We start from the raw sequence: 12757 nt of genomic DNA on the forward strand, positions 1-12757 counted from the left end.
TCCCCTCGCCGCAGAAGTTTACTCAGGTCTCCTTACTAGAACAGCACTTTCTTTTCCTGACAGCACGGCACTTTCTTTGCCAAGGAAGCAAAGAAAGAGCTGTGTGCTGGGGAGGCTGGGCACCACCCGACACACACACACAGTGGCACTGCAGGTCCAGAGCCCAACAGGAGGGTCTGGCCCAAGCAGGGCTACGTCCCCCCTGAATTCAGCGGGGACCACTCACTGGGCCTCCCTGCACCTCCCCGGACCAGCACAGCCCAGGGAAGGGGAGCCTGGGTGCCTGGGCACAGCATGTGCTCTGGTCCAGAGAGGCAGGTTGGACCTGCAGGGAGGCTGGGGAAGAGAGGAAAAAGCATTTCAAAATAGAAGGATTCCTATTATTATCCGTAAAAGAAGCTCTCCAGACAATAGATGGGGGCTGCTGTGGAGAAGGCTGTGAAGGGATGTTTAGAAACTGCTGTCTAAGGTTAAAAAGCTCTCTGAAGTGAAGCTGAACAAAGCTGACATACTTGTTTCTGACAGGACTCTTAAAAGATACGCACAGATTGTGAAAATATAATTAGACGCCAGCCTTTGTCTGGCCACAACGAGTGGGAAATGGTGAAAGGAAAGGTCTCCCAGTCTGCATTGAATCATCCCCAGGACACAATGAGGGCGCTTGTGCATCCTTCTCTCTTCCCTAATGAGAAACGTTAATTGCCACAACCTCCAGAGTGTGTACAGCACCCCGTGCCCAGCGGAGGAGAAGGCGTGTTTCATTACAGCTTCTCAGCCCCATTACAGGCAGTAACGGAGATAATAGAAAATAAAGATGCCGCAGTTTTAGTTTCGGCAGCCTGGCGATAGGCACTGGGTGGGCGGGGGAGCGAGCGAGCGTGGCCCAGCGCCGTGCCAGCCTCCAGGGGCTGCACCGGGCAGCCACACCGGGCAGGACGCACCCAGCGGGCCCCCGCCGACAGCTCCAGCCACCCAGCTGGGCAACCAGCGCCCCATCAGCTACCGCCCATCTCCCCCGGTGGGCAGCTGGGCTGCGGGGGCATGGGGCCCTGCAACACCTGCAGAGCTGCAATCCCCTTCTCTGAGGAGGCAGCAAGGCCCAGGGGACTGGCACCGACCCCAGCCCGCTGGGGCAGGGGTTGGCAAAGCCCGTCTGAATGCAGGGCTGCCCCACAAGGGTAGCCGCACGAGTGCTGCACCTGGCCCACGGACTGCCAGGGCCCCGGCCCCTCCTTGCCGAGCCAGGAGACCCTGGCCTGGTGCGCTCCCCATGGTGGGGCTGCAGCCCCCGTGCTCACAGCCAGTTTAGGCAGGGTCCTGCTGCTGGAGTGGGGGGGAGGAAGGCCCACGGCCGAGCCTGTCCCACCCCTCTGCACATCACAGGCAGCGGAGGGTTCGGCCCGAGCAGCCCACTCACCTGCAAAAACATGATGCACAGCCTTCGTGCAGGTCACGCCATTTAATGGTGCGAAACCAGAAAACCCTCCCCAGGTAACGCAGGCCTCGGTTTCCAGCCACCTTACACAGCTCTTCGCCCTACTGCAGCTTTTATTGCAACTAAAGTATTCAGCCAAGGAGGGAGAGCAAAAGAGATTTTTTTTCCTAAGCTATGATCAGGCCCCTAACTCTGCAGGGCATGTGGAAAAGGGAATTAAAAGGACCACAAAATACAAAGCAAGTCAGGGCGTGGGGGAAAGGCTGGTGCAAGGGACAGCCCTCCCTTGCGTGGCTGTCCGTGGGGGCCGGAGCAGGACAAGGGGGGCCCTTGGTCGCCCCAGGACCAGCCTTCCCCGTGGGTTTCTCCCAGGTGCTGAAGAGGGAGTTCAGATTGTCTGCCAGGGTTTGCCGATAGACTGGATGTGCTCCTTGGCCTTCATCCTCAAGGCGGCAATGCTGGTGTTGCGTGGGTCTGCCTCATCCAAGGGGAACTTGTCCACAAAGGTGGCCCCGCACTGGTAAGGTGGCGGTGGCCCCATGGCCCCCAGGGGCTGCAGCGCATGGGTCACTGCCGGAGAGTTCAGGAAGGGTGGTGGCGTGTAGCTGCCGGGCAGGCTCTGCGGTGAGGCCACGAAGCCAGGCAGGGTCTGCAGGGCCGTGCTGCTGGGCACAGGCGGGCTGAGCCACGTCTCCAGAGGCAGGTTGCTGCTGAGAGGACCCATGGGTGTCGCCTGCGGTGAGCGGTTGAAGGAGAGGATGGGTGAGTCCTGCAGCTTCATAGAGGTCACCTCCAGCTTCTCCTGCCGCCGCCACTTGGCCCGTCTGTTCTGAAACCACACCTGCAAGCACAGCCGCGTTAGCCGGGCCGGGGGCGGCACGGCAGCGCTGCCGCCCCCGCGGAGGGCAGAGGCTCTCCCCTGGGCGCAGCGGCGCACACGGAACGGAGCAGCAGACGGCGCGCCGTGCCGAGCCGGGGCAGGAGCGGGCTCAGCCGCGCTTCCCCCGTGGGCTCGGCAGACCCCCAGCCCCTCGCCGGCAGAGCGCAGCGCCGCGGGGGAAGCGGCGCAGCGAGAGCCCCGCGGCGGAGCCGGCCCACCCGGCCCGGCCCGGCTCGGCTCGGCCGCCGCTCCCCGCCGCCCCGGCGCACAGCGGCTTCGCCCGCCCCGGGCCGGGAGACGCCAGTCAGAGGGCTGCGGCGCTCTGCTGCCGAAGGGAGAACGGCCCCGGCCTCCGCGGTGTCCTGCCGGCCGGGCCGGGGCCGCCGCCTCGGGGCCGTGCGGACGGCGCCAACCGCAGACGCGCCCGGCGCTGCAGCGGTGCCCCGCGGGGCCGCTCAGCCACGCACCGGCCGGGGCTAGCGCTGCCGGTGCCGGGCTGGGCGCACGGGCCCGCGGGCCGGGGCAGCGAGGCCGTCGGCGCGCCGGGGCGGTGCTGCTCCGGCCGCCGGGAGTGCGGATCCACGCCGGGCCGGGGGCTCCCAGCGGCGGGAACGCGGGGCTGCGCCGGGCCGTGCCGTCTGGGGGGAACGCGGGGCTGCGCGGAGCCGCGCCGCCCCGGGCCGAGCCGTGCCGGGCCGTGCGGGGGCTCCCGGCGCCGGGACCGCGGGGCCGGGCCGGCGGGGCGGGGGCGGGCGTTACCTGCACGCGGACCTCGGGGAGGTTGACCTTCATGGCGAGCTCCTCCCGGCTGTACACGTCGGGGTAGTGGGACTTCTCGAAGGCGCGCTCCAGCTCGTGGAGCTGGTAGGTGGTGAAGGTGGTGCGGTTCCGCCGGTGCTTCTTCTTGGGCTGCTCCTCGTCCGACGGCTTCCCCTCGCCGCTGCTGCCGGCGGGCAGCTCGGGGCTGGCGCTGCCGGGGCAGTACGGCTCTGGGAGGGGAAGACCGGCGGGTCACCGGGAGGGCGATCTCCCCGCGGGGCCCGCCCGCGGGCGCGGAGGAGAGGCGCCCGCCCGCCCCCCCCCGGCCCCTCTCGCCCGCCGCGCTCACCTTGGAAGCGCTCGGCGCGGCCCTGGGGCTCGGCCGGCGGCGGCTCCCCGGGCATCTTGGGGAGGCAGTGCCGGGGACCCCGCCGGTCCGCCTCCTTGGCGCTGCCGTCGGGCGGGAAGGGGCCCAGCAGGCCGTCCTCCTTGGTGAACCCCAGGATGGCCTCGATGCTGTGCAGCCTCGACGGGTTCCCCCCGGGGCTCCGCGCCGCCTGAGCGGACAGCGAGAAGGCGCCCTCGGCCATGGCGAGCAGGGCGCCGGGCGGGTGCATGGGGCGGCCGGCCCGGGGCCCCGGCGCCGCGCTGCGGTCCCGCCCGGCCCCGGGGCGGCGCGGGCAGCTCTGGCACGGCACCGCCCGGCGGGCTGGCCTCCTTGGGGCGGGGGAGGAGTGCCGGGGGGCGGTGGGCGAAAGGGAAGGCGAGGCCCCCGCGCCGCTCCGGCATGGCAGCGGAGGCAGGGCATCCCCAGGGCCCCGCCGGCAGCGCCCGCTGCCCCCCCCCGCCCGCCGGCCGCCCCGCCCCGCCCCGCCGAGCCCCGGCCCCGGACGGCGCCGGGCGATGCCATCCGGGGCCCTCGAGGCGGGGCGGGCCGGCCCCCGGCGGCTGCGGGGGCTGGCCCAGGCCGGGCGCCCCGCCGAGCCCCGCGACCGGAGCCCCGGGGCCGGGGCCGCGCTGCCCGGGCCGAGCGCCGTCGGGAATCACCGTGGGACAGGCGGCTGCCGGTGCGCCGGGCGCGGGGGGACCGAGCCGGCACGGCAGTGCCCGGGACGGCGGGAGCCGCGGGAGCGCGGGGCTCCGGGGAGCGGCGGGAGCCCGGGGAGAGGACGGTGGGTGCCCGGCTCGGTGCCCTGCGCTGTGCTGCGGGCCGTCCGAGCCTCTCCGAATTTCTCTTGCGTGACAGCTCCAGCCTGCAGCCGTCCCAGGCATCTTTACGTGCACCGGTTTCATAGGTAGCCTCTCGAAAGATGCTGTGCAGGAGGATGCCCTGGCACTGTTCTGTGTCAGATGCACGGGGTAAAAAGCTGATGCTCTGGTTCCCTGTCGGGGTCCTTGCCCTGCGCCTGGCTGCCTTCACAGCCAGGTTTACAGACCAAGTGAAAGTGTGTGCGGGCTTTTGGAGAGGATGGACTCTGGAGACGTCTGAAGGAGCTGGGCTCAGCCCTTCAGCCTTCACAAGTCTGGGGCAAGGGCTAGGCAATATTTCTGAGGAAATTTTCCATGATGTTGGTATAGGGCAGACCCGGTGAGAAGAGCTGATTCTGTGACCCTGTCCTCCACGGTGCGAGTGTGGCTGGGAGGCTGGGGGGCAGGGCATGGCTTCATGGGAGATTACAAAATGCTTTTGGAGGTAAGGCAGAGAGCCAAATCCCATACCTTACTTTGTGCTTGGCTTGGTGGAGGACACGGACTCAGCACAGTACTAACCAGGCAACAGCATCGTGTCTCCTGCCTCCAGCATACTCCTTCCTGCATCAGTATTTTTCCTGCTTTTCTCTTGCTGTCACTATATCTCTTTTTATGCTGGCACTTGCCAGTTCCTCTGAGGCACCAGCCGTCCTTTGTCCCAGCTGGTTTAAGTGACAAACACAGTAACATCCAGAGTGGTTTTCAGCCTGCGCTTAGCTTTGAAGGTGCTTCCATTTCAAGCCTGAGGAGAGTGTATGTGAATGAAAACCACCACTGCTGCTTCTTCCAGATACATTAGCTAGTCTAATAAAAGGTATGACCTCTCTCAACAAATCATCGTTCTTGCTTCCCCCCCTGCCCCAACAGGATGCATTTTGTGTAGATTTTCCCAGAGGAATTGCTTCAAAACAAAGATGGGCAGTGCTTGCCTCTGCCCGTGCCCCCACCTTTTTAAGGTTTATGGTCTCATGTCCCAAAGTTGATTCCTTTTAGAAGTGCTCAGCTTTTCCTGCTTGCTCCAGGTGAGGTTTGCCTTCGCTGACTGCTTCTGGGGGTGGGGGTCAGGGCCGAAAGAACTCAGCCATCCGTTGGCAAAGAGGGAAGAGGCTAACAGAAGAGACAAGAAAAGGTTAGTGTGGCTTTTGTGCACAATATGAAAAGCAAGTCAATACCATTGTAGGGACATTGGAGGGTACTCAAAGCAATCAGCCAGGGGCCATTGTGTTCCTTTAATCTACATGTGTATTTCCCAAGAACTCTATTAGTGAAGATGAATGAACTGTGCAATGTCCCTAATTTCTTCTAATTTGGAGCTGGGGTTTTATGGCACTCACAACCAGCACAAAACATGCCTGTCCCTCCAGAAGCCCTGGGCAAACTTGGGAATCATTTTTGCTTGTCGTAGCAAAAAAAGATAGCAAGGTGAGATGAAGGAGCAAAACGTCTTTAGCCAGACTCTGGTCTGGCAGTAAGGGCAATGGGCACTGGATCCTGGCACGGATGCTGCTTTTAGGGCAGCTCTCAAACTTGTCAAATACAGGAACAAGACTCACATTTTTTGCTGTTAATCACAATGCAAATGTACAGCAAAAAAACTTCCACCCCCCGAAGCAGGGTACACATCCCACACAGTACACGAGAGGCCTTCCTCCCTCATAGAGAAGGATCCTCCTTCCTCAGCAGCAGATTATTACAGCTGTATATGCCATATGGAACTGCATTTGTCACTGTAGCATCCTTCTTGCAGGGGAGTGGAGTTGTCAAAAGAGGAAGCAACTCCCTTGGTCACAATCTGTAAAAATCTGGGGGAAAAAAAAAAGCTGTAGCAGCGCAGAGACCAGCTCTGACTCTTCCAGCTCCAGATCTATCTTTTCTCTCTTGCCATGCTTAAGGTGCAGACTGTGGTGCCCTGACGTGCGCAGGAGCCGTCGCACAGCTCTGGGGAGGGAGGAAGCCTGACGGTTCCTTTGATGATTGGAGACTAACACATACAGTTTAGGATGGCAAAGGTAACGGTCTGAACATTTTCCTGTGGGTCTAATGTACTGGCTGTTAGCTAAATCCCCTGCTGCCAGAGTCCCCTGGGACTCGCCTCATACTAGTATGAAGCCTCAGTAACTGATACTGTGGTACACCACAGCTTTGCAAAGACCATTTACCTTTGGAAATTTACAGGGGCAATCAGGATCAAATTTGAGAATATTCCTTAGGGGATGAAATGGGTGGGATTTGTTACTTGCCTTTGCAAAAGATGGCCCCCATTCCATCACCTTTTTTAGTTTTTTGCAATGTATTACTATAACAATTACTGCTGAAAATATGTTTGGAAGCTAACAAAAATTCTCAAGATGGACAACCTCTAAAAGTGCAGCTGCCTGCTATACCTCCGTCCTGTGCATGCATAGCGAAGACTAAATGGGAATAGTTTCGATCCTGTTGGTGCTGCTGAAACATATGTATGGGACGTGGCTTCACACAATTAAATCGGCACCATAAAATGCCACAGATTCTTCCTTCCTTTCCTCCTGTCTTTTCTTTATGTCCAGTGAAATAATTACTGCCTTGCAGCGTAGACATTTGAAGCTGAAGTCACTCTGCAGGTGGGACATCGCTCTTCAGACCAGTGATGTGCAGCAGGGAGTGCCTCCCTGAGAGATAAACAGGACTTTCAAGGTCAGACAGCAAATCGACAAGGGGGGGCACAGGGTGGGGCAAGGAAAAGGGGGAAATATTCACCCAGCGGGAACCTGTACCCTGCTGCAGTTTGCATACTCTGTATCATCCAACAGACTGTTAAAAACTGGAAAAACTGGCCTGGCTTTTTTTCTCTTCAGAAGTCCCTAAGCGTGCAGTTTAAGAACCTCCTTGAAAGCACGATGTGTGAGGAAGCTGCTACCTCCTCCTATCACTGTATCGCTCGTACCTTGACAGTCACCTCCTGCTTTTTTTCTGGTGAGATTTTTCTTTATCTGCCCCTAGGAGAGCTGGTTGTGTTTTCTCCACCACTTACAAGGTGCTCTGTGGCGTGCAGGAATCCCAGAGAGCGTGCGGCGCAGGCCCCCGTGCAGCGCAGTGCCTGAGCCTCCACCCGGCGTCCTGATCCCGGTGCCCGTCCTGGCTGTGGGCATGGCATCAGCCCGGCTGCTCGGGCAGCGGGGCAGCCCTTTCTGGGGGGCGAGCAGCATGGCTCTGGTGCAAGGGCTCGGACAGTCAGGCTCGCCATGCTCAGCCATCCCTCTGGAGGGAGGGAGTGGCGGTTCATGCTGTAAGGCTATATTAATGCAATCCTTCTTTACTTGTTTTCCAATTAGCCTAATTGAATTCGGATTGCTTAAAAGCGGGCACTAGAGACATTTATCTTGATGGGATGACGGCCTTGAGCTCCAGCGATCCTATTAACTATAAGAACCCAAATCCCAGGTAGGGTCCGTCCAGCAGTAGCTCCCATGTGACCTAACGCTTTAATCTGCTCCTCTTCCGTGCAGCACACACGCACACAGACACACACACACACACGTACACAGACATGCACACATGTGCATAGGTGCATGCACATACGTAAACATGCATTTGTGCACACAAGTGCATCCCCATACACACCCCCCCAGCACACATGCATATGCACACACACGCAGTGGCTGCCTCTTAAGGTTCCAGCAGCCTTACGAGAAAGGCTGTTTAAGTGCAAGACCTTGGAGAAAGACCTCCTTTCCTTTTTCTTAAGAGGCAAAGTCAGTGTGCTGCCTGCCTGCTGTGCTCCAGGCTCTCCCATGCTCTGTCCCCGGGGCTAAGCATCTTGAGAGCTGCATGCCTGGTGACGTGTACCCCATGTGGCCCTGCCGCCTCCTACCCGCGTGCCTCCCCAGGCCTGCAGCTGGTGTCTGAGGACAGGGACAGCCAGGGATGAGCCATGCAGGTGCTGGCTGGGAGCAGGGCAGCCACCTCCGACGTGGTGAGGATCAGGCTCCTGCTGAGGGCAGGACAGATTTGCAGCTGTGCCCTGGCCATCACACCGCCCTACATGGGGGGGTCTCAGGGGGATTTGGGGCAACAGTGCTGGCCCCCCCATGGGGCTGGGACCCACTGTGCCCCACCACTCCTCTGCACAGCCCAATGCCAGCCCCAGGGCGGATGGAAGCCCTGGCCCCGGCCCCCAGGGGAAATTCTGTCTGTGCGTGGGAGCTCAGGGCAGAAACCAGCACCTCCTGTGATGTAGCCCAGCTCTGCCACTCCAGACCGAGAGTTTTTAAGTCTCTGGCTCTAAAAATGGTGCCTAAGGCAGCCCACTCCTCTCCCAGCAGCAGATCAGCATGGCTTTGGCCAACGCCAGGGCTGGGGAGCATCCCATGCCGTGGATGGGGAGGGCCCCTGTCCTGTACCAGCACGCAGCCATCTCTCAGCCCCGCTGGCCTCTGCTAGCCCTGACATTTTTTTGGAATCTTATTAATCACTTGTTTGGTGATTCTGTTTGTACTTTCTTCTTTGACCCTTTAAACTGTGAAAATGCTGATCCTATATATGCTGATGAATTTAATTAGCTCCTTTAGACCACCAGATGCTTTCAGTAAGAAAGATTTTCAGGATGTCCCAGCCACATTTTAATTCAAAGGTCAAAAGCCTTAGGCTTGTTTACTTTGGCATTTTATGGATAAGACAGTTCAGTCTGTAAAGTAACAGAACAGTATGGAGACACCTACCAGATTTATACAAATGCAGAGAGAAATGGATTGATCCTCACAAGCCAAAGGCCAGCTGAGCTGAGCTGGCAACTATTCTAACTACTTTATGTAAAGATCTCCTAAAAGAGCCCACCTGTCTTTCTGCATAGATAATTAAATTCTGTGGTGACAAGTGAGAGAAGGATCCCAAGAGACAGAAGTAGGATCAGAAGTCTGGGTGGTTTTAGGGCAGAGTGTTTGAGACTGAGTTAGCATTTGCTCACTCTGATGCTTGATGAACGCGCTTCAGCTAGGTCTTCTCCACTAAAGAAGTGACCTGTTACAATACAAGAGCCACTGACATCCATCTCTGAATGGACCAGGGAAAAAGCTTTGGAAAAAGCGAGGAAGGTAAACTTGACAACTTCTGTGTTTCTTAAATAAGAAAGAAGTGAACAAGAAGAAAAGGCATATTTTCTTGGGACTACAATGGGGAAAATATTTGATAACAAGTTTTCAAACAAGTCTATGCAGCTTATATTTGAATAGTGATTGCTGAAAGAGCTGATGATTATATTTGAATAGTGATTGCTGAAAGAGCAAGATGATCTCTTGCATCCAAGAACCCCCCTACACAGAGGAGTCCACGGAGGACAGGACCAACACCTGCCACCTCTCCCCGTCCCTAAGCTGGTAACTCCAGCATCACTGCCAGGGAGCCATGGCCGGCGGCTCCCGAAGGGACGGGAGCGTGTGCGGTACGCAGCCGGCAGAGCAGGGCTGAGCCCCACGCTGCCCCCGGGAGGCACGGGGGCGGACCAGGGATGGTGACTGGGTGCACCGGAGGGTCCGGATGGCCAAGCAGGACTGTAGTGGGGAGGCAGGTCCAAGGCCAAGCTGGGAAGTCCATCCACAGGTCAGAATTGGGCCCAGCGATCACCAGGCAGATCCGAGGTCCAGCTGGCAAGTCCATCTGCAGGTCAGGGTCTGTGCCATGGCCAGGCACAGACGTGGCTGTGGCCAGGCTGGAGGCAGGCAGAGCTACAGCACAGTTCAGGCAGGGACTGAAGGCCCAGTCCTGAGCTTAACTGGAGGCTCGGGGCCCGTGGGCAGGGATTGTGGGTGAAGGGCCGTTGAGAAAATAAACAAAAAGAAGTTCTTTGGCCACCTGACTTGTAGGAGAAAGCAGTTTTTCTAGCAAAAAGAGTTAAAGGAGCCATCGGGGGTCGATGTCCCTTTGCCAGGGCTGATACAGTGGCTCAACATGGCACAGAGCTGTCTTGGACACCTGGGCGTACGAGGCCCTTGCTGGCAGCGGGCATCACAGCAGCCTGGCGCAGGGAGTAGCTATATTAAAAAAAATAAATCTGCTTATGTTAAAAACTAGAGCAAGACAAAAAGATTGGATGTTTTCTGCAGCTTCCGAAGGTCCCTTCTAACCTTTCTTGCCATCTAACCTTTCTGGCTTTCTTGCTTTCTTGTCTGGAGGATTTTTCTGTTGAACAGCAAAGCAGAAATAGACCCCTCCAGGCCCTTGCAGAAGGCAGCCTTCCCCCGTTTCTCCCTTCCAGAGAGGGAGAGGCACACTATTAGCAACACCAGGGGAAAAAGGCAGGCGGTTGCTGAAATGGACACGCTCCTCTAGGAACGAGCTGGTCTGTCCTCACAGGCTGCACCAGTGCCTCACCCAGATCCTCATTTGGGCAGCAGGAATTAAGGGGCTGGAGTGATCTGCAATGGGTTTGCCCTACAAGTTTATGATCTTTTCACTTTTCATCTGTTTTTTTAAGTAAGCTAGACATCTAGAAAGTCATGATGCATCTCCTGTCCTCCCCTCCAAGAAACAGCAAGTGGAGGAAGCAAGAGGTCCACTTCTGTCAACCAACACTGACACATCTCCCTAGCTCTTTCCTAGTCGCCCTTCCTCAAATACCCTTCCCATCCCAGTGCTCAGGGCCAGGGCTGAGCGTCTGTGCAGCGGGACAGGGAGCTGAGCAGCTGCAGCATAAGGCACCCAGCCAACGAGCTGCTGGCCGGGGAAGGGCGGCAGAACTGGGCCCGCACAGTCACATGAGAGAAATTCACTCCCTGGCAAGCAAAGTACAGGCACCAGTTCGGTTTTATATCTTGCTCTATTTGTAGGGAGGAATCTCAACTTCCTTTTCCATTAGCAAACTGGCTGCATTTAGGGAAACTGCAACTACGTACCTCTGTCTCTTGCTGACAGCCCAGAAGAGGGTTTTGCCCAGAGCTCTCCTCCTCAATGCACCAAAGTGATAGAAGTGATCTGCATGTTTTAGAGACCTGGGCCAGTATTTTTCACGATGCTACAGATTCCCCAAAAGCCTGGAGGCGATTCCCTTCGAGTGACTTCTGGCTAGAGAGGAGCTGGAGGTGCACAGTTCTTCCCCCGCTGGCTCAGCAGCAGACAGTCCCGCACACAAAACCAAGGGGGAAACAAAGTTGTATGCTCAAGACACTCGACGATTCCAATAAGGATATGCTTTGGATCTGCACTCCTGCCACCTAGAAATGTTGTCACAAACACGAACATTTCAGCGTATGTGTGGGAGCAGTGTTTTTAGAAAGTGGTTGCTTGTGTGCTCACCAGTACATTAGGGAAAAAATGGTGATCAGCTTGAAATGCTATAAAGGATTCTAGTAGAAAATAGATAAAAGACATACAAATAAATTTATTTGCCCAGATTAATAAAACATGATCCATATATGATGAACACATAAAGCTACATACTGCCATCTCTGTCCTTTTGCAGCCATGGAGGAGGGCACCATTATACCCATTGGTGATAACGGGCTTTGTAAAAGTAGCTCATTTTCTCCGGCCTTTTCCCACGTCACCGTGTCTGTGCCAGCGCTGCAGTGGAAGGTGGTGGGGTGACTCTCCCTGGCAGTCTGGGCACCCAGCAGCCTGCTGGAGCAGGAGAGAGGTGAACCTCTCTCCCCCGCCCTCCTCTCTGCCTCACTGCAGAGGTGGCTTTGCCAAAAAGGAGAATTGGTCCTCCTTTCCCAAGTGACCGTTAAAACACCGCAGGCATGGCAGACGCTCAAATCCTCCTTAAGATTTTGTGTGTCTGTCTGCCCCTTGGCACTGCAACTGTACAGCTGTGCGTGACTGCTGCCTCCCTCTGCAGGGAGCGGGACCATCCCAGGCACGTGTGGGAAGCTGCTCTGCACCGCTCAGGCATGGTGGGCTACCTGGTGAAACCACAGTTTTACCAAGCGCATGCTGTGGTCTCTCCACAGCAGTATTGCACTTCACCCGGGAGCTGCTTCTGAAGCTGTCGGCAACCAGGCCCGGTGCAGCCATGCACACCCTCAGCTGCAGCCGGCCTTGCTCCACCTGGGCCGGCAGCAGCAAGAGGTGTTAGCTGGGGCTGCCAGCTAGGGTGACTAAGTCCTCTCATGGTGGGTGCGCCCAGGGCATGACCAATGGAGGCAATAAAGGTGTTTCCAAGACATGGTTTACGTCACCAGATACAAAGGATTTTCCTGTACCTAATACTGGGGACACCCAGCTGTTTTCTGCAACCCCCAGTGGATCCTCCCTGTTGGTGATGGGACCTTCCAGAAAGCCGGTCCATGGGATCACCCAGCTGCTCTCAGTAAAGCACAGGGGCTTGGCAGAGCCACCAGCGTTCTGTGGGGCCGGAGGACATGACCAACCCAGGCAAAGGGGGCTCTGGACAGAGTGGATTTCACCTCTGGAGTGCCTTGGATTGTATCTTTTGCACTTCACAGACCAATACCTGAGGC

The 12757-nt window shown here is 57.7% G+C and overlaps 1 protein-coding gene across 1 annotated transcript; it reads right to left on the reverse strand.

The window, feature by feature from the left end:
* Nucleotides 1-1823: 1823 nt before the first annotated feature.
* LOC309601482 (retinal homeobox protein Rx2) lies at nucleotides 1824-3691 on the reverse strand (the record flags this gene model as incomplete). The annotated part of the gene is made up of 3 exons (XM_082334508.1): nucleotides 1824-2276; nucleotides 3075-3304; nucleotides 3424-3691. 3 exons carry the CDS (start codon nucleotides 3689-3691, stop codon nucleotides 1824-1826), a joined length of 951 nt encoding a protein of 316 aa, XP_082190634.1.
* Between the last annotated feature and the right edge of the window lie 9066 nt (nucleotides 3692-12757).

Source organism: Platalea leucorodia (genome assembly GCF_965183815.1).
Source record: "Platalea leucorodia genome assembly, chromosome: W".
NCBI lineage: Eukaryota > Metazoa > Chordata > Aves > Pelecaniformes > Threskiornithidae > Platalea > Platalea leucorodia.